Source organism: Lagenorhynchus albirostris, chromosome 2 (assembly GCF_949774975.1).
Source record: "Lagenorhynchus albirostris chromosome 2, mLagAlb1.1, whole genome shotgun sequence".
In the NCBI taxonomy this organism is placed as follows: domain Eukaryota; kingdom Metazoa; phylum Chordata; class Mammalia; order Artiodactyla; family Delphinidae; genus Lagenorhynchus; species Lagenorhynchus albirostris.
This window is the reverse complement of record NC_083096.1, coordinates 29021362-29042639: the sequence shown is the minus strand read 5'-3', so window position 1 is coordinate 29042639 and position 21278 is coordinate 29021362. Positions and strand designations below refer to the sequence as shown.

The 21278-nt window shown below is 38.5% G+C and overlaps 1 protein-coding gene across 1 annotated transcript in view; it reads right to left on the bottom strand.

The window, feature by feature from the left end:
- Positions 1–713: 713 nt before the first annotated feature.
- PLD5 (phospholipase D family member 5) overlaps positions 714–21278 on the bottom strand; it is a 474308-nt gene continuing 453743 nt past the window's right edge. Inside the window, exons 8-10 of the mRNA XM_060142072.1 lie at positions 12586–12754; positions 8939–9053; positions 714–1791 (exon numbers count right to left, since the gene is read on the bottom strand). Coding sequence (XP_059998055.1) covers positions 1544–1791; positions 8939–9053; positions 12586–12754 — 532 coding nt within the window. The 3' untranslated portion in view covers positions 714–1543. The remainder of the gene's footprint in view (positions 1792–8938; positions 9054–12585; positions 12755–21278) is intronic.

Here is a 21278-nt window from a genome sequence, read left to right as displayed (position 1 = left end):
ATGACAATCCAGATCTCCAGCAGGGCTTTTGCGTTGCTGTATTCACCCATATTTGCAGCTGGAAGCTGTGGATTTGTTTTCCCTTGTGAGTTCTCTGGGTGAACCTGTTATTGATTATATCAGGATACCACAAACATTATTTCAAGAAAAAGATTATGCTTCATAATGTTTAGCATTTATATAGGTTCTTTTGATTTCAAAATAAGTTATAAATATTTTCTACTGTGACAACATCTTTCGAGGTAGGTGATTATTACTGTCCCTACATTACCAGTAGAAACCTGAGGCCAAGAAGTACAGGACTCTGTTCCCAGGCCAGGGAGAGTCAGGAGCAACATTACGACTAGACGTCCTGAAGGGCACCTGCTCTTGGTTCTGCAGAGGCCACGCCTCTCTCTAGTGTAGCAAGTCTCCATTAATATAGGGTTATATATTGTATAGATATAAAACAACAACACACAAGGACATCATAGAACAATAATCCAATATTTTTGTTTCTTAGTAAAATATGTTAAGCACAGTATTTAAATTGCATTTCTCTGAAAAGCATTTGGTATATTAAATAGCAGAAGGTATATTAAATAGCTCTATAAATGCTTGCTGGCATACTCTTAACTGCATAAGGATTCTAAAGAAATTAAAATCCACTTATAAACACCATAAACTAAACAAAAATGTGAAAAACTACTTTATTCTTATAATGCAGACTTAATAGCTTGCTGGATATTAGCAGGTGGCTACATAATTTTTCTGAGTTTGAGAGAAAGGATACACATTGTTGGCTGTGGTTTTAAAATATCAATTTGGTAGGGAAAATGCAGTTGAAAGTGAAAATTAAAGACTGCTCTTTACATTTTGCATCCATTCTGAACAATTCATACATATAAAAGATACAATCGCACTTGGAGCTAATGTTTAGGTGAATATAGGGATGCTATATAATATTTTGTGAGAAGAGAAAGTGATAGAAAATAAAAGCTATGGTATTGGAAAAAATGCAGAAGGAGGCAAAAAGGGTATTTTTCAACTGTGTTGAAGATGGGCATGAGATGTAAGTTGTTCATGCTTACATGACTATATAGGTCTTGGAAATGGTTTTCAAGGAAAAATACTTGGTTCAATCAGTCTCTTCTCCAGGGCAAAATCCTCACTCTCCTCTCTAAGTCAGTAGTTCTCAGAATGGTATAAAAGAGCTTACCACATGCTAAGCTTCCTAAGAACTGACCAGGTGGTCAGCAGAAAAAGTTCTAAAACTAGAAAGGAAGAGGCATCAAAGTCTTAAAATTTGTATGCAAACGTAAAAACTAACTTTCAAGCCAAAATGACATTCCCTGTCAGAAGTAACAAATACAAAAGTCTTAAATTTAGTGTACACGCAGCTAAGATATTGTTAGATAAGATATTACATGTCATTCAGAGAATATTTTTTGTGTGCTTTTTCCCTAAAAAAGACATATTAAATTATTTTTCTCTCCTCAGGTCTTTTTTGTATAAATGTGAAATATAAGGTGTCTTGTAAGTTTGTTCATTCAGACTATACACTCTAGGGGTCCTTTCCACTTGCGTTGTAGGTGACAGTTTTATTTGAGGAGGGTCTGAGTTTGAAGAGGCTTGAGCAGTTCGGCTGCTTGGTGGGCTGCAAGGTTCTGGCATAGGGCGAGTACCAGTCCCTTTCAAATACATCCTTAAGTTGCTTAATGATGCTTGTGTTGTTTCTCACATCTGCTTGGTTGATAACAAGGCCTGTGCCAGCATTCTGGGTAAAATCATTCCCTACCCAGTCAAAATTTCCTGCAAAAGACAAAGGAAATGATGGTAAAGAGTTAAGATCCACCAGGGAATATTCTCCATTTAAAGAAATATAGAGCAGATTCTATTAAAAAAAAATACCCGGGAATAGTGACAGGGAGACTGAATTGTGTTGACAGCTCATGAAAATAAATCCAAGAAGGCTTACATATGGCATATTAATATTTGCATATTATTTTGGCATTTTCTTCAGCTTTGCTCAACTTGAAACTCAAAACAGGAAATCTGATGTTCTTTTTTGGTAAATGTTATTTCTTATTGACATTCACAAGGCACACTAAATACAGCAACATTTAAAATATATAGGAATACACTTAAAAATCCTGTGAACAATTACTACCTTCTCAAAGAGACAACATGTAATCCATACGTGCAAATGAGAGATTCTAATTATAATGCTCAGAAGCTTTCACATCAAAGAAAAAGCTGAAGCCAGAGGAGAACCAGTTTTTAACTAAACACACAAAACACTCCTTGCTTGGGTGGTAAGTCATTCCCAGTTCCAGGATCAGGCTTCTCAGCCTAGGAATCAGGGCAGTTGCTGTGACAGCAGGCTCCCCAGAGTGACTGCTGGTATAGGTGCTATATTAGTTTGCTAGGTCTGCCATCACAAAGCACAACAGACTGGGAGCTTAAACAACAGAAATGTATTGTCTCACAGTTCTGGAGGCTAAAAGTCTAAGATCAAGATGTTGGCAGACTGGTTCCTTCTGAGGAAAGCAGGATCTGTGCCAGACCTCTCTCCTTGGCTTATAGATGGCCATCTCCTCCTTGTGTCTCTTCACATCATCTCCCCTCTACACACATCTCTATGTCCAAATTTCCCCTTTTTATAAGGACAGCAACCAAACTGGATGAGAAACCAGCCTAATGACCTCACCTTAACTTGATTTCCCCTGTAAAGACCCTGTCTCCAAATAAGGTCAAATTCTGAGGTACTGGGGTTAGGACTTCAACATACTAATTTTGGGGGGCCGATAATAGGTAGTAAGGCTGGGATCCACCCCAGAAAGGGATAATCATGTCTATGCGACTTGCATGTAGTCCATTTTCAAAGTGGGAGTAGATAAAAGGACCAGACTACCCAAAACTCCCAGATGAATCTCTTGTCTTTGGTATCCAATGGGGAGAGAGTTCCAGTAGGAGAGCAAAGGTACTCTCAGGAGGGTATAGCACCATTTATTTCTTTGCTTTTCTTTGTCTTCATTTACGCATATTTACTGAGTATACAATGTCTACCAGGTACTATATTAGGGGCCATGATATAAAACTTAAAATCACAGTCTCTGCCTTCGAGGAGTCCGGGAGGAAAACACAAAAAGTATAATACAAGGCATATGAGATGGTACAAGAGATGTATGTATACTATGCCATGAGGGCAGGAGAAAGCAATTTCTAATTCTGACTAGATGTGTCAGGAAGAGAGCATTTCACTGAATAATAAGAAAGGCACAGAAACCTATCAATTAGGAAACTAATTCCATAGGGAATATAACATATTTATGCACAAAAAACATCTGATGAGGATCTTAGAGCGTGAAGGGGAAGAGTCAGGAATGAGGTCGGGACATAAGGAATGTAGAGGGCAGAGGAACTATCAGTTAGTCAGTGCCTAATATGAGCAAAGCACTATGCTTTCTATTTGCGTACATTATCTCATATGGTTGGTAGGATTTCTGCTCACTTGACAGAAGAGGGCTGTGAGGCTCAAAGAGGTGAATAAATTTGCCCAGCTTCACATCGTTAATCAATGGTCAACCCAGGTCTGTAGACTCCATGAACTATCTTCAATACTATAAATGAAGAATCATTCTAATAAAAATTTACCCATGTCAAGACTGACAAAATTATCTAATAAATTACCACCATCCTCTTTGGTTCAGAGCTGGTTCCATAAGGGAACTGAAGGCTTTTAAGCATAGAGCTTGATTTTCCATTCCCTCAGTGGCTCCTCAGGCATCCTGCAGGAATATTTGCTGAAAGATGCTGAGATCATGGTCCCTGGGCATCCTCGACCCAAGGCCCTGCAGTCACCTGTGGGAGAAGCTGCTGGGAGAAGGGACATCTGTAGGGAAAGCTAATATCTGTTCCTTTATAGCTCTCATTCTTTGGCCCTCCTCTACTCTCTGGAGCCCCCCCTGCACATATCAACTCCCTTTTCCATATGGCACTGCCTGGAATATTGGAAGGTGGTTCCCTTGCCCCTCATTTTACTCCTTAAGTTTATTCCTCTAAGTCAAATATTATCAGCATAGAGAAGGAACTCCTCTCTCTCTCTTTATATCTCACCCCAACCCACACAAACACTACAATGATGCTGTCAATGACTTCATGATAGACATAGTTTTGACTGAATTTTATTGCTATAAATTAGCAAACTGCTTGCTAAGTGGTTTGTAATACTGTGTTAGAGTCTCTGCACAGAGACTCCTTTTGCTGTTGCTGTGTTCCCAACCATGTGCTCTCAGACACGTGGCCATGCTCAGAGGCTCCGGCTTTGTGCAAATGCTCAGTGCCAGGTGAACACCAGCTTGAACCTCTAAACAGAGGATTTGTAGCTACTGCAGGTTGAGAGTTATTCTGGAAACTGCTGGTAGGTGGCACCTTCTATTCATTCCATAAACAGAAGACAGCACACTTTTCAAGGACTTCTTGATAAGACACTAAAATCTCATCTTATGATTAAGTGCAAGGCATTAGACCAAGGGCAGTAATTTTTTATGAGCTATCATAACATTATCTCCTTCAATATTCACTGCAATCCTATGAGGTGACAATATTAACTTCACTGTATTGATGAGGAAATTAAGGCTCAGAAAGGTTAAGTAATTTGTCCAAGGTGGAAGTGAAAAAGTCCCACAGTTGAGGTTCAAAGCCAGGTCTGACTCCAAAGACCACACTGGTGTACTCGCTTTGTGCTAAATGTGCTCTTCACCCTAGACGTCATCAGCCCCCAGGGCTGGAGCATCAGGCCACACTGAGATCTCTGCTCCATTCATTTGCAGACCTCACTCTCTGAAGGAAACACATATCCTTTGGGGGAAGCATGGAGAGAGGGAATGATGATGGGAGAGAAGTGACAAGATTATGAAGTCTCATTCTGTGAAATTCAGCTTCTTTCCTTTGATACAATGGATGGAGCCAAGATCCTCCATCTTTATTGATTCTCAAAAGTTTCAATTAGTCTGTTCTCAGGAATCATAGCCCTAGGCATCTTTCACAGGACTACAGGGCATTCCTACACCAGAGTGATTGTTTTCCTACCTTTATTTCCTGATGGCTGGGCTAAGCCTCAAAATCATGTATATGCTTCAGTCATTTTTCAATTGGGAAGCAGTTTTACCCAGCTCTTTTTGAGACTGCCATTTCAGCTTCTAGAATGCACATTTAGGCCCCAGATGCCAGGAGAGCTGTAGTGCTACCCTCAGGAACACTCTGTGAGGGTGTAGGTGAACTCACTGGATATAATATATAAATAACCAAACCACCTTTCAGACAACTTTGCCAAGCTTGACTCAAATGTACTCAGATCAAAATTAGAGAGATGATACTGTCTGAGGATTCTTCTGTAAGTCTTGTGAACATTTAATGGAACTATATTTCCATGCAAGGTCTAGTGTGGATTTTTCTTTATTCAGCATTCTCAGCAGGTATCTGAGTGACTTCTTAAGAGATTTCCAGAATATGCTGATAATTATTTAAATTATCAATGAATTTTCCCTCTTTATGCTCTTTAAGTATTTTTATATTAGAACTATGCTTCACTCTAGGGAACTAATGTTTTGCTAAAATGCTATGTGTAAAATGTACTCATTTAAAAATGTATTATAATAAAGAACCCAGAAATAGACCCACATAAATATAGTCAACTGATCATGACAAAGGAGCAAAAGTGATACAATGGAGCAAAGACAGTCCTTTCAACAAGCTATGCTAGAAGAACTAGGCATCTACATGCAAAAGAAAAAGAATCTAGACACAGACCTTACACCCTTCACAAAATTTAACTCAAAATGTGATCATACCTAAATGTAAAATGCACAACTACAAAACTCCTAGAAGATAACATAGGAGAAAACCTGGCTGACCTTGGTTTTGGTGATAACTTTTTAGATACAACACCAAAGGCATGATCCATGAAAGAAATAATTGATAAGTTGGACTTCATTAAAATTAAAAATTTCTGCTCTATGAAAGAGAATGCAAAGATAAACCACAGGCTGGGAGAAAATATTTGCAAAAGACATATCTGATAAAAGACTGTTATCCACAATATACAAAGAACTCTTAAAAATGAACAGTAAGAAAATTAAAAATCTGTTTAAAAAGCCCTTAATAGACACCTCACCTAAGAAGATAGATGGCAAATACACATACGAAAAGATGCTCCACATCATATGTCAAAGGGAAATGAAAACTGAAACAATGAGATGTGTGTCATACACAGCTATTAGAATGGCCAAAATTCAGAACTGACAATACCAAAGGTTGGTGAGGATGTGGAGCAACAGGAACTCTCACTCATTGTTGGTGGGAATGCAAAATGGTATGTCCACTTTGGCAGACAATTTTGCAGTCTCTCATAAAACTAAACTTGCTCTTACCATATGATTCAGTAATCATGCTCCATGGTATTTACCCAGTGGAGTTGAAAACTTATGTCCACACAAAAATATGCACATGGATGTTTATAGCAGCTTTATTCATAATTGTCAAAACTTGGAGCAACCAAGGTGCCCTTCAATAGATGAATGGATAAAGTGTGAATCAATAAATAATATTCCAGACAATGGAATATTATTAAGCACTAAAAAGAAATGAGCTATCAAGCCATGAAAAGACATGGAAGAATCTTAAATGCATATTACTAAGTGAAAGAAGCCAATCGTAAAAGTCTACACACTATATAATTTCAACCATATATTTTGAAAAAGACAACACTGCAGAGTTAGTTAAAAAAGAAATCAGTGGTTGCCAGGGTAGGGGGAGGGATAAATAGATGGAGCGCAGAGGATTTTTAGGGCAGTGAAACTACTCTATGTGATACTACAATAGCAGATACATGTCTTCATACATTTGCCCAAATCCACAGAATGTACAACACAAAGAGAGAACCCTAATGTAAACAATGGATATTGGGTGATAATCATGTGTCAATGTAAGTTCATCAGTTGTGACAAATGTACCACTCTGGTGAAGGATGTTGATAATGCGGGAGGCTGTGCACATGTGGGGTTGGTGGGTATATAGGAAATCCCTGTGCCTTCTGCAGTTTTGCTGTGAACTTAAAACTGTTTTTTAAACAAAAGTCTATTTAAAAAAATGCATTACAGGGAAAGAAGAAGGGAGAGAGTCAGGAATCAATATTTAGTAGGAATCTGGCAGCGAGATCAGTGACAGTGTTGGGAGCTTCTCATATATTATCTCATTTAATCCTTATACCACCACCAAAGGATGGGTGCTGTTATCCCTATTTTAAAGATAAGGAAACAGAGGCTCCTCAGAGGCTCAGAGAGATTGTGTGACTTTACCATCTTCCAGCTTGTAAGTTTCAGTGCTTGAAATCAAAAAAAGGTTTGTCTGACTCCAATACACTTACTTAATTCATTATAAAGAATATTTGGATATAAGCACATATCACTGCTGCATGTGCACCTAACAACTTACTTTAAGTAAACCCTGCAGGTAGAATATTCAGATTTGAATCCTTAAATCCCACTGTGCCCAAAACTTAATCCACCCCTATTTTTCCCAATATTGAAGCAAAAGTTCCCATTTTTGACTAAACAACTTTGAGTTTGCTTTTGCCACTTGTTTAAAAAGAAGCTCATTTCATTCTGTTCTCCATGCATTGATGAACATGAGAAAATCTAAATGCCACCTCTTGGGTCACTGAGAGGGACAACATGAATAAAATAATATTGTCATATTCTAGAACTGGAATGATACACATTTTTTAAAATTTCAATACTCTATTCTATTATTCTTATTATTCTACTAATAAGACACACAACTATTCGAAATGGGAAGAAACAGAACATCTCCATGCTGAGAGAGGAGGTAGTAAGTGTTTAATTCATTTCATATCTTATGGCCCAATTTCCTTATTTCTAAATTGCAGGTGATTAAAGCTGCCTTCCCTATTGACAATGTTGCTAAGAGAATCAAATAAGATAAGGTGCTTTACAAAGTTAAAATGGCATATTTTTTTACTCACTGAATTTGGAAAAAATAATGCAGATTCCATATTCCTTCATCCCAGACACATTTTTCTTTTCTGCTTTGAGATTGCTACTTCATTTGTACAGTGGAATAACCATCCTGCTGTTTTGTGATCTATGCACTTTCATTTTATAGATAATAACTTCCACTCTGCCTGTGACAGTACTAGTAAAGGGGTTACTCTGGATTCATGCACACCATGGGAAAGTAGAATAGATTTAATCCGTTAGTAAGAAATATACCAATACATATTGTTTCTGTATCTGGAGCTTTATTGCCTTAATAATAATAGCTAATATGAATCTAGTATTATCTATGTGTTAGGAGCTTTCATTGTGCAAGGTGCTTTGTACATATTATCCCAATTAAACTTTACCCTATGAAGTAGAAACTATTATTAACTCCATTTTACATATGAGAGAACTGAGGTTTTTAGAGAGCTTAAGTAAATTGCCCAAAGTTAGATATTTTTAAAATGGCAGAGGTAGGATTATTGCACAGGTAGTGTTTGTTTGGGTGTCGAATTTCAATGATGTCTGCCTCCCCATTACTCATGACAGGCTGGCTGTGGTACAGTGGGTAGGAAATGAGCACTGGGTTCATTTAAGTGCCAGGACTGGCCTTTCATGAGCCATCCAACTCTTCACCTATAAAATGAGACAAATGGACCATGGAATTTCTGCAAAACATTTACAAAAAGACATCACATATGGTCTCCTAGCATATGAACCAAGCCACAGATGAGATGCTCTGTTAAGGAGCTCTTTGCCCTCACCCTCCTGTTTCCTGACCTCAAGGTCTCCCACTCACTGGCAGGAGCTTCCTCACCATGGGGTACAGAAGAGTACAGCTAGATCACCACTAACCTGCATGATCCCCTAAGGAGCCTTACAGCCCTGACACCTACCAATATAAGCTGCGCCATCCGTCACCATGTACTTGTTGCGATTTAATCTAGGGAAGGTGTGATTCTTTTGTTCTTTTGTAACACAAGCGTTCTCTCTTTCCAGATCAAAAAATTTCTGTAAGACAATAAATAAATAAATAAATAAATAAAGCAGATGAATATAGAGAACATTTTTGGTTTTGTTCAAACACAAAAGGGTTTCTCATTCAAGTATCAACAATAGACCTCATATTGAGTTATTAAAACCACAATCTTGTTACTTCATATAGATGAAGCTTTTTTTTTTTTTTTTTTTGCGGTACGTGGGCCTCTCACTGCTGTGGCCCCTCCCGCTGCGGAGCACAGGCTCCGGACGCGCAGGCTCAGCGGCCGTGGTCCAGGGACCCAGCCGCTCTGCGGCATGTGGGATTTTCCCAGACTGGGGCACGAACCTGCGTCCCCTGCATCGGCAGGCGGACTCTCAACCACTGCGCCACCAGGGAAGCCCAAGATGAAGGTATTTTTGTTCTCAAATCCATATAGGCAACAAGAGAGAAAATTATCATGCTCACCTAGGTCTATAATTAACACTTTTAAACTATAAAATGAACATAAAATTCATTCTTTTAACGGGGAAAGGGCCAGAAGTTGTCTAATTCTTTCGTCTTATTCATCAGAGTGTGCTGGCATTTTAAGTACGCCTCAGGGTGCTTTCTGTCAAGCATGCCAATGAACTGAATTCTCACATGTGGCATATATTATAAGAAGCAGCAGGCCCATGTCAATGACTAGCTGAATTAATTGGGGATTTGCAAATGTCAAAAAAAAGATTTTGCCAAAAGAACAAATATTTCCATCTAAACACCTAGGTCTACAAGCTCTTTTAATAAGCAACTCAAAAAAAATCACAACTTCAAACCATAAATCCTGAATTTCAACTTTAATGTGATCCAAATAGCAGCATTCCAGTTCACCTGGAATGGGGATGGGGGAGCTAAGAGAGGTAGGTGACATCAGGAGTGGCTTCAGGAATCTGCTGAAATTGGCAAGTGCTCAGATGAGGCTTAAACTGGGACTGAGTTCACAGGAAGACACCATCAAAGGTGAAGACCTCAGGTCTCCTCCACATTGAAAAACGTGGAAAATTTTCAAAACTGCATGGAATATTTCCAGAATGTCTTACATCTGTAGAATCATGTGTGATTGAAGGAAAGAAGAGACAGTGAGAAAAATAGGATGATACCTCGAAATGGAGATATCATTTACAGTTTTAAAACTGTAAGTGTTCAAATTTGGTTTGGGGAAATGAGAGTTGGTTTTTCCCTCCCCTCCAGGTTGAGAAAGGAGTGATAAACCAAGTGATCACTAAGGTCTCTTCCAGCCCTGAAAATTCTATTCTGATTTTTTTTTTTTTGTAGAACCCTTGAGATCAATGGTACACAGGCCAAAATCTACCACCTAAGAACTGTCTATTGTACATCCCAGAGGAATGTTCTCCCATTGCCATATTTCCATGATTATAGGCAATGCAGACTGGATCACCTTATTTCCTCAGTTCCTATCTTCTGCAAAATCTGTGTCAAGTTTGATGGGTTCACATAGAGCCTTTGTGGACTCTTCAAGTGGACTTAATAACCTGTGAATGCTCTTAAGTTGTGGTTTTATACTTGTGAGGTCACACGAATACTGATAACAGCCAGCAGTCATCTCGCTTGAACACTCTATCACCATACCTGTCTACACACTTGCTATTTCCTTTTGAGGAACATATTAGTGCAGAATCAAGACAAATTTGAAAAAGAATAAATTATACATCCTAATTTAAGTCAATGATGGCATCACAGCTTGAGGCTTTACTGAGAACCCATTTCCTCTAGAAAGTTGAAGATGACCCTAAAGAGGGAAAAGAGCCTTTTCTGGGAGACTAAGACAACAGCAGAAATCACATTGTATTCACTGAAATACTATTAGACGCCTAACGTGCTGCAGGTGACAGCAAAGATATTTCAAAAGTGACTTGTTAATTTATTTTTTAAAAACCTCAGTTAACTAGGAAAACTTGGTGAGTGCAGTCTCTTTCCACGAGCCTCCTCATGGATACAAACCCGCAAAGCCAGGGGGAAGGTGCCTATTCCTCTAAGGACAGAGATTACCAGGCTATCTGCTTTATCAGTGCTCCCAGGCTCCTGAAGACACACTATATGCAAGATTCCAACTCCCACTCTTCTTGGAAAAGCTTTTCATCCATCTGTGGTCTAGATGTCGAGGCCATAAGCTTCCTTCTCCTCAAGGCTTATCTTGATGCTTAGAAATGCATGGCCTGGCTTAAATGAAGATTGGAGTCTCTGTTTTATAAAATGTCCAACAGTGAACTATTAATATTTGGTTTGTTCGAGTAATGTGACCATGAGTGTTTGAAAAAATGAAGCTGAGTAAATACTGTAGAGGTTAAAATGATGGATTCTACTTTCCTTGTAATTTCTTGTAAGTCTTCAATGAGAGCCCTTAATATTTCATGACACAGATTTCAACTGACAGTGCCTTAGTAGCAGGTGTGCTGTGGGGTCAGGAAACAGTGGGTGGGTGGAGACCACTGAGTTGTTCTGAGGGGAAGTTAAGAGAAGAGATATGAGCAAATGCATCATGTGTCACAGGCCCCAGATATTCTCCTCTCTGCCTCTGCTTGTATTAAACACGTCTTTTTACTTTCTGTATTCTGGTGCTTTGACATCTGGGCCCTTGCTGAGCACAGAGGGACTGTCTTCCAGAGAATGAAGGCTACAGGGATATTCACCACCTCTAGGCCTAACTCATAAATGCCTCTTGTGCACTCCTCCACTCTCTCTTCTTCTGATTGGCCTTGGGATATTGAGGCTCAAGGTCATCTTGGAAGCCATGTGTCAAAGTTGACAGTGGAGCCCCTGTCATCCTGGGTCCCTGAATGTTTCATGGAGCACAATTTTATCACCTAGAAGAGAGCCTGGCACAGAGCAGAGCCAGGTCTCAGTGTACATTTGTTGAATGACTGCAGCGGAGGTTGGGGGAAGCTGAGACCTAAAGAATTAGTGGGATTTAGTCAGGTAATGCATGGAGGAAACTGTTGTAGGAGAGGAAAGCACATGTACAAGGGCCCTGAGGGGAGGAAGAGGATGTTCCATGTGAGGACCAGAGGAGATTCAAAGGCGAGCTAGAGAGTTAGCACGTCTAGGGTAGTACGAATCCTCAACCTTGCCTCCCTCAACGTATGCAGACACGGATTAGGGTGCAGCCCAAGGGACCTGGAACAAGTACAGAAACCCAGGCTGGGGGTGCTTTAGGGCTGGGGGAGTCTGTGCTGGTGCATGTTCCAATGCTCTGTTGGTCACAGTCTCACAAATAAGAATAGTAGGTGAAGGAGGAAGTTCAAACAAAATGGATAGGATGAAACTGAAAGTGTATATAAAGAGGGTTATGCTGGCACCAGGAAACTTGGGTTCTAGTCTCCTTTTTGGGGGGATACGGTTGTTTTGAAAAATTAGTTAACCTACCTTTTGAGGTATTTTTCACTCTCAAAGATTATTGTCCTGGTTCTGACTGGAAGTTCATGTGTATGTGTGAGCTTACAGCTTTCACTGATGTATGAAGGAAATAAACTTTTAATTTAATAACTCAGTCAATATAATACTTACAACTTTCAAACTGCAGTTGGCTATTTCAGTGCAAATAGCTTTAAGAGATGAAATAAAGTTAAATGTGAGGGGGTCAGTTTCCTTCCAGAAGCTGATAAGGAGTCGAACTTTAACGCTTCGCAAAACTAACGCTTCTCTAATTTTCCCATCCAAGTCTGGCCAGTAAGTCCTGTAGAAATAATATCCATACAGATAAAATAAAGAAGATTAGTTAGTTTGGGGAAATAAATTTTCTAGACTATAGAGAACACTGATGTTAACTTGATCATTACTTTTTTCTGTAATATAAATAACCTTGTAGGATATGTTGAAAAGATGCCAGTCTCCTGGGTTAGGACATTGAGAAATGGTGCTTTACTGGTCCTGTCCAGCCTAAAATGAGGTCTCCTAAAACCAGGGCCTCAGGTTGTGTGAGCAGAGGGCACAGACAGACCGACCACCACCACATGTCACCCTCACTACACCTCCAACTCTACCTGGGTCTCAGTTCATATGTGCAAGGAGAATCAACTTTCCAACAGAATTCCGGTTAGGATCCTTGAGCACCCCTTTGTCCCCAAATGCTTCTCAAACCTCTCTTCTTTGGTAAGTGTCACCCCCAATGAGATTTTGCTCTAGTTATCCTAGCTTTCCCACACTCTTATTTCCAAACTGTCTTCATCTCTCCTTACCAAGACCCCCACTACTCTGGGGCCCTAGAATCCTCCATCAGGCTGTTTCCCCTATAGGCTTAGCCTTTTCCCTGAATTCTTAACCTTTTACTTTGACTAAATCTGAACTCTTCCCTAAGGCCATAGCTTCTCTTAAAGTCCTGCTGTGTATTTTCCACCAGATTGTGCTGTCCACTTGATTTAGGATGGGGGGCCAGCCACTGCCCCCCACCCCCTAAAACACAATGTTTCTTTCAGAACTGTAACTTAGTTCTCATGTTAAAAACAAAACAAAAAAAACAATAAAATTTCCCACGTTAAAGACAAGTCTCAAATTGCTCTATCTCTCTGTAGCCCTGTAATTTGTAGACCTTTTTTTTAATTCATACAAATCTTCCCCTAATTCTGGACCAATTCATTATTTGGACTAATGATATATTATTCAAAATATATAAGTTTCATAATAATTGCACCTCCAAAGGTCTCCTCTTTATATCTGACCCCAGCTTCCTGTCCTTCACGTTCCTCTACTCTCTTATTTGTACCTGCTCTTTCACCTGTGTGGGCCCCAGATCCAAGGTCCCTCTACTTTTTCCTGGTCCATCAGCTCCTCCTGATCTCCTTTCCCTGACAAGCCTAATATCAGTTCTGATCACATGAAGGACAGTTGCCCCTCTCCCTTCCTTTAGCTCTTGGCAAAATCTGAATCCTAGGTCAGTGCTGTAATACCTTTGGTGTATTTCTATAGCTATAAAGCAGAGGACAACTGGAAAAAGGCATCTCAAGCTTGTGCAGACTGGAGAAAACACAAATGCATTCAGGGCTCTCAATACCATCTGCCAATCCCTATCCTTGTGTTGGGTCAGTTCTACCTCTTGTACCTTTTGTAATTATTCTAAATGTTGCCCCACTCTAGAGAAATTTACTTTTTCCTTCATTCACAAAATTGGGGGTCTTGGTCATGGTCCTCCTCAATGTTCTACCCTGATAGCCACACACATCCTTATCCCCTTCCCTCTAATTCAGAGGATAAGGCATCCCCCCCTTCTCCCCAGGCTGTTCCCTTAGCCCCCTGCAACTGCATTTGATTAGTCATTCCTTCCCGAAAATATCTTCAACTTCTCCCTCTCTGGCTTCTTCATTTGAGAAAAAAACATAAATCTCTCCCATTCAGAGACCTCTCCTTTGACTCTGCATTGCTCTGTGGCTGGTGTACAATCTCTTTCCTCTTTGAACAAAACTTCTTGATAGTAGAATCTTGAACCTCTGACTCTACTTCATCACCCCCCATTCACTTATCAGCCTACTGATCCCAGCCTCCAGCCCATGAATCTTTTGCAAATTTTCTCAAAGTCAGCAGTGATTATCTTAACTGCCAAATCTAATGGACATCATTCAATTCTTACTTTACTGTTAAACCAGGCTACATGTGGCTATGTTGATGTTTCCTTTTGTTGACCTGAAACAAACAGACTGCCAGGTACTTTTCCAGCAAAGATGGGTTTATTTGGAATCAGCATAGAATTGCAATTCTGGATCTGCAATTATGGGCAAGACACATGCATGACAAGGGAGGGAGAACACTTTTACAGAGGGGAAAAGGAAGTTGGGAGGGCTATGGTAAACAAAGTGTCATGGCCTTTCATTGGCTGAGTCCTTGCCAGGAAAGAAGAGGAATCTGTCTTTTTCCTGTTAAGCTCTGCTATCCTAGCAGGGTGTGAGAACTTCTCCTTCTGGTCTCTCAACTCTGTTTAATTGAGGTTTCTGTTTATTAATTTTTTACACTTTCTTTTTAAAATTGATTCCATTGGCTTCTTTTTCTTTTGCTAGCAATCATCTTTATTTTTTTGAATTTTATTTTTTTTATACAGCAGGTTCTTATTAGTTATCTATTTTATACCTATTAGTGTATACATGTCAAACCCAATCGCCCAATTCAGCACACTACCATCCCCACCCCACCACGGTTTTCCCCCCTTCGTGTCCATATGTTTGTTCTCTACATCTATGTCTCTATTTCTGCCCTGCAAACCGGTTTATCTGTACCATTTTTCTAGGTTCCACATATATGCATTAATATACGATATTTGTTTTTCTCTTTCTGACTGACTTCACTCTGTATGACAGTCTCTAGATCCATCCGTGTCTCTACAAATGACCTAATTTTGTTCCTTTTTATGGCTGAGTAATAATCTATTGTATATATGTATCACATCTTCTTTATCCATTCGTTTGTCGATGGGCATTTAGGTTGCTTCCATGACCTGGCTATTGTAAATAGTGCTGCAATGAACATTGGGGTGCATGTGTCTTTTTTTTTTTTTTTTTTTTTGCGGTATGCGGGCCTCTCACTGTTGTGGCCTCTCCCGTTTCGGAGCACAAGCTCGGGACGCGCAGGCTCAGTGGCCATGGCTCACAGGCCTAGCCACTCTGCGGCATGTGGGATCTTCCCGGACCGGGGCACGAACCCGTGTCCCCTGCATCGGCAGGTGGACTCTCAACCACTGCGCCACCAGGGAAGCCCTCATGTGTCTTTTTGAATTATGGTTTCCTGTGGGTACATGCCCAGTAGTGGGATTGCTGGATCATATGGTAATTCTATTTTTAGTTTTTTAAGGAACCTCCATACTGTTCTCCATAGTGGCTGCATCAATTTACATTCCCACCAACAGTGCAAGAGGGTTCCCTTTTCTCCACACCCTCGCCAGCATTTGTTGTTTGTAGATTTTCTGATGATGCCCATTCTAACTGGTGTGAGGTGATACCTCATTGTAGTTTTGATTTGCATTTCTCTAATAATTAGTGATATTGAGCAGCTTTTCATGTGCTTCTTGGCCATCTGTGTGTCTTCTTTGGAGAAATGTCTATTTAGGTCTTCTGCCCATTTTTGGATTGGGTTGTTTGTTTTTTTAATATTGAGCTGCCTGAGCTGTTTGTATATTTTGGAGATTAATCCTTTGTCTGTTGACCTGTTTGCAAATATTTTCTCCCATTTTGAGCGTTGTCTTTTCATCTTGTCTACAGTTTCCTTTGCTGTGCAAAAGCATTTAAGTTTCATTAGGTCCCATTTGTTTATTTTTGTTTTTCTTTCCACTACTCTGGGAGGTGGGTCAAAAAAGATCTTGCTGTGATTTATGTCAATGAGTGTTCTTCCTATGTTTTCCTCTAGATTCCATTGGCTTCTATGACTCTATGGCTTGCTGGTCTGTCCCTTATCTCTTGGACTGTAGCAAATAGTCCTTTGATTAAAACACAGTGGAGGCTCCTCAAGGTCACAAGACTCCCCAGTAGTCAGGCCCTCTTACTCCTCGTCCTTGCCCTGTCTCCAATTTGGTCTCTCACCACCTTATCTTGGGCTCTATGTTCCTGCACTGAACTTGTTATAGATCCTGGCATGGACCAGGCTATTTTTTTCCATTTGAAACTTTGCTCAAGCTCTCCTTTCTACCTGGATAACTCCCTTTCTCACACTTTTTTCTAACTCATGCATATGTTTAAAGTAATTTGGGTAGCATTTCCTCTAATAAGCTTCTTCAAACCCTGAAACTGCCATAGAAGCCTTTTCACCAAGTATCTATAATATTCTGTACACATATCTATTGTTCTATCCACCCCACTATGCTATGAAAATCTATTCTGTGTCCAATTTACATTCCCACCAATAGTGTATAAAGGTTCCCTTTTCACCACATCCTTCCTAGCAACTGTTATCTCTTGTGTTCGTCAAGAAGAGTCATTATAACAGTGGGAGGTGATATCTCATTGTGGTTTTGATTTGCATTTCCCTGATAATTAGTGATGATGAGCATTTTTTCATGTATCTGTTGGCCATTTTGATATACTCTTTGGAGAAATGTCTATTTAGTTCTTTTGCCCATTTTTAAAAATCAATTTTTTTTGTTATTGTTGTTATTGAGTTGACTGAGTTCTTTATATACTTTGGATATTAACCCCTTATCTGATATGAGGTTTAAAAACTTTTCTCCCATTCTGTGGGTTGTCTTTTCATTTTGTTAATTGTTTCTTTTGCTGGGAAAAAGCTTTTGAGTTTGATGTAGTCCTTTTTGTTGATTTCTTTTTTTTACTGTTTGTACTTTTGGCATTATGCTGAAAAATTATTGCCGGGACCAATATCAATGAGCTTCCTCCCTATGTTTTCTTCTAGGAGTTTTATAATATCATGTCTTATGTTTAAGTCTTTGATCCACTTCAAGTTAATTTTCGTGGATGGTGTGAGACAGGGCCCAATATCATCTTTTGGCATGTGTTTCTCCAGTTTTCCCAGCACTATTTGTTGAAGAAACTATCCTTTCCCTGTTGGGTATTCTTGGCTCCCTTGTTGAATATTAGTTGACTGTATATGCTGGGGTTTAATTCTGGCTCTCTATTCTGTTCCATTTGTTGACATGTCCATTTTTGTGCCAGTACCATACTGGTTTTATTACTACAGCTTTGTGGTATAGTTTGAAATCTGGAAGTGTGATATTTCCAGCTTTGTTCTTTTTTTCTCAGGATTTGTTTGACTATTCAGGGTCTTTCTTGGTTCTACACAAATTTTCAGATAGTTTCTTCTATTTCAGTGAAGAATGCATTTGTTATTTTGATGGGGATTGCACTGAATCTGTATATTGCTTTGGATAGTATGGCCATTTTAACAATATTAATTCTTCCAATCTATGAATGTGGATGTCTTTTCATTTGTTTGTGTCTTCTTTGATATCTTTCAGCAAAGTTTTGTAGTTTTCATTGTACATATCTTTCACCTACTTGGTTAAATTTATTCCTAAATAGTTTGTGGGTTTTTTTTTATGGTATTGTGAATGGGATGAGTTTCTTTATTTCTTTCTAAGATACTTCATCATTAGTGTAAAGAAATGCAATTGATTTCTGTATGATAATTTTGTATCCTGCCACTTTACTGAAATTTGAATTCAAATATTTTTTGACTGATTCTTTGGGATTTTCTCTATTTAAGAACATATTATCAACAAATAATGGAAACTTTAAATCTTCCTTTCTGATCTGAATGTCTTTCATTTCTTTGTCTTGCCTAATTTGCTCTAGCTAGGACTTCCATTACTATATTGGATAGGAATGGTAAGAGTAGGCATCATTCTTTGTTCCAGATCTTACATTTTCAATTTCTCTCCATTAAATATAATGTTAGCTGTGGGTCTACCATATATGACCTTTATTTTGTTGAGGTATGTTCCTTCCACATCCAGTCTGTTAAGAGTTTTTATCATGAAAGGATGTTGTATTTTGTCAAATGCTTTTTCTGCATTTATTGAGATGATCATGTGATTTTTATCTTTTATTTTATTGATATGTGTGTAATAACATTTATTGGTTTGTGTATTTTGAACTATCCTTGCATCCCAGAAATAAATCCCACTTGGTAATGGTGTATTATCTTTTTAATGTGTTCTTGAATTTCGTTTGCTAATCTTTTGTTGAAAATTTTTGCATCTATAATCATCAGGTATATTAATGTATAGTTTTCTTTTTTTGTGCCATCCTTATCTGGCTTTGGATTCAAAGTAATGATGGGCTTGTAGAATGAGTTTGGAACTGTTCTCTCCTCTTGGATATTTTGGAAGAGTTTGAGGAGAATTGGTGTTGTTTTCTGAACATTTGGAAGAATTCTCCAGTGAGATGTCTGGCTCTGGAGTTTTTGATTACTGATTCAATCTCTATACTCAATATTGGTCTGTTCAGATTTTCTATTTCTTCCTGATTCAGAGTTGATAGGTTATGTGTTTCTAGAAATGTATCCATTTCTTCTAGGTTATGTAGTTTGTTGGCATATAATTGTTCATAGTAGCCTCATAGATTCTATGTATTTCTGTAATTTCAGTTGTAACATCTTATCTTTCATTTCAAATTTTACTTATTTGAGTCTTCTCTCTTTTTTTCTTAGTCTAGCTAAAGGTTGGTCAGTTTTTTTAATCTTTTTGAATAACCAGATCTAAGTTACATTGATCCCTTTTATTATTTTTCTAGTCTCTATTTCATTTATTTCTGTTCTGATCTTTATCATTTCCTTCCTTCTGATAACCTGAGGCTTAATTTGTTCTTATTTTTCTAGTTCCTTGAGGTGTAAAGTTAGCTTATTATTTGAGATCCTTCTAATTTTGTAATATATATGTTATATTAAGCATGTATGTTCCTCTCAGAACTGCTTTTGTTGTATCCCACAGTATTTGATATGTTGTCTTGTCTTTCCTTTTTTTAATTGAGGTATAGTTGATTTATAATATTATTGAAGTTTCAGTGATTTAATATTTTTATAGATTATACTACATTTATAGTTATTGTAAAATATTTCATGTGGTGTACAATATATCCATATAGCTTATTTTATACAGAGCAGTTTGCACCTCTTAATTCCCTATCCCTATCTTGCCCCTCCTCCATTTTCCACTCCCCACTGGTAACCACTAGCTCGTTCTCTATATCTGTGAGTCTGTTTCTCTTTTGTTATATCCACCTATTAAGTGATATCATACAGTATTTGTCTTTCTTTGTCTGACTTATTTCACTAAGCATAATACCCTTCAGGTCCATCCATGTTGTTGCAGATAGCAAAATTTCATTCACTTTTATGACTGAGTAGTATTCCATTACATATATATACCACATCTTCTTTATCCATTCATCTGTTGATGGACACTTAGGCTGCTTCCACATCTTGGCTATTGTAAATAGTGCTGTTATGAATGTTGAGGTGCATGCATCTTTTTGAATTAGTGTTTTCATTTTCTTCAGATATATACCTAGTAGTAGAATTGCTGGATCATACGGTAGTTCTATTTCTAGTTTTTTGAGGAAACTCCACACTGTTTTCCGCAGTGGCTGCACCGATTTACATCCCAACCGACAGTGTACAAGGGTTCCATTTTTTTCCACATCCTCACCAACATTTGTTATTTGTGGCCTTTTTGATGACAGCCATTCTGACAGGTGTGAGGTGATATCTCATTATGGTTTTGATTTGCATTTCTCTGATAATTTGCGATGTTGAGCATCTTTTCCTGGCCTGTTGGCCATCTGTATGGCTTCTTTGGAAAAACATCTATTCAGGTCTTCTGTCCATTTTTAAATCAGGATGTTTAGGGTGTTTTTGATGTTGAGTTGTGTGAACTGTTTATATATTTTGGATATTAACCCCTTATTGGCCATATCATTTGCAATATAATAATTTTCATGTTTCTAGTTGTGGGCTTTTTTTTCCTCTTAGAGAAGTCCCTTTAACATTACTTTTAAAACTGCTGCTCTTAAAAAAAAAAAAAAGGAAAAAAAAAAAACTGCTGCTCTTTTAGCTTTTGCTTGTCTGTAAAACTTTTGATCTCTCCATCAAATCTGAATGAGAGCCTTGCCAGGTAGAGTATTCTTGGTTGTAGGTTTTCCCCTTTCATCATTTTATATCATATCATTCCTTTCTGACCTGCAGAGTTTTTGCTGCGAAGTCAGCTGTTAGCCTTATGGAAGTTCCCTTGTATGTAATGTGCTGCTTTTCCCTTGCTCCTTTTAATATTCTCTCTTATCTTTAATTTTTGCCATTTTAATAACAATGTGTCTTGTTGTGTTCCTCTTTGAGTTGATCCTGTTTGGAACTCTCTGTGATTCCTGGACTTCTATGTCTGTTTCCTTTCCCAGGTTAGGGAAGTTTTCAGCTATTATGTCTTCAAATATGTTCTCTGTCCCTTTCTCTCCCTTCTCATTCTGGGACCTCTATAATGAAAATGTTAGTATTCTTGATGTTGTCCCAGAGGTCTCTTAAACTGTCCTCATTTATTTTTTTTCTTTTTTCTGTTCAATGTCAGTGATTTCTACTACTCTGTCTTCCAGCTTGCTGATCCATTTTCCTCTGCATCATTTAGTCTACCGTTGATTCCTTCTAGTGTATTTTTCATTTTGGTTATTGTAGTCTTCATCTCTGCTTGGTTGTTCTTTATCTTTTCTCTTTGTTAAAAACTTCTAAATTCTCACTGTTTTCATCTATTTTTCTCCTGAGTTCTTTGATCATCTTTATGATCATTA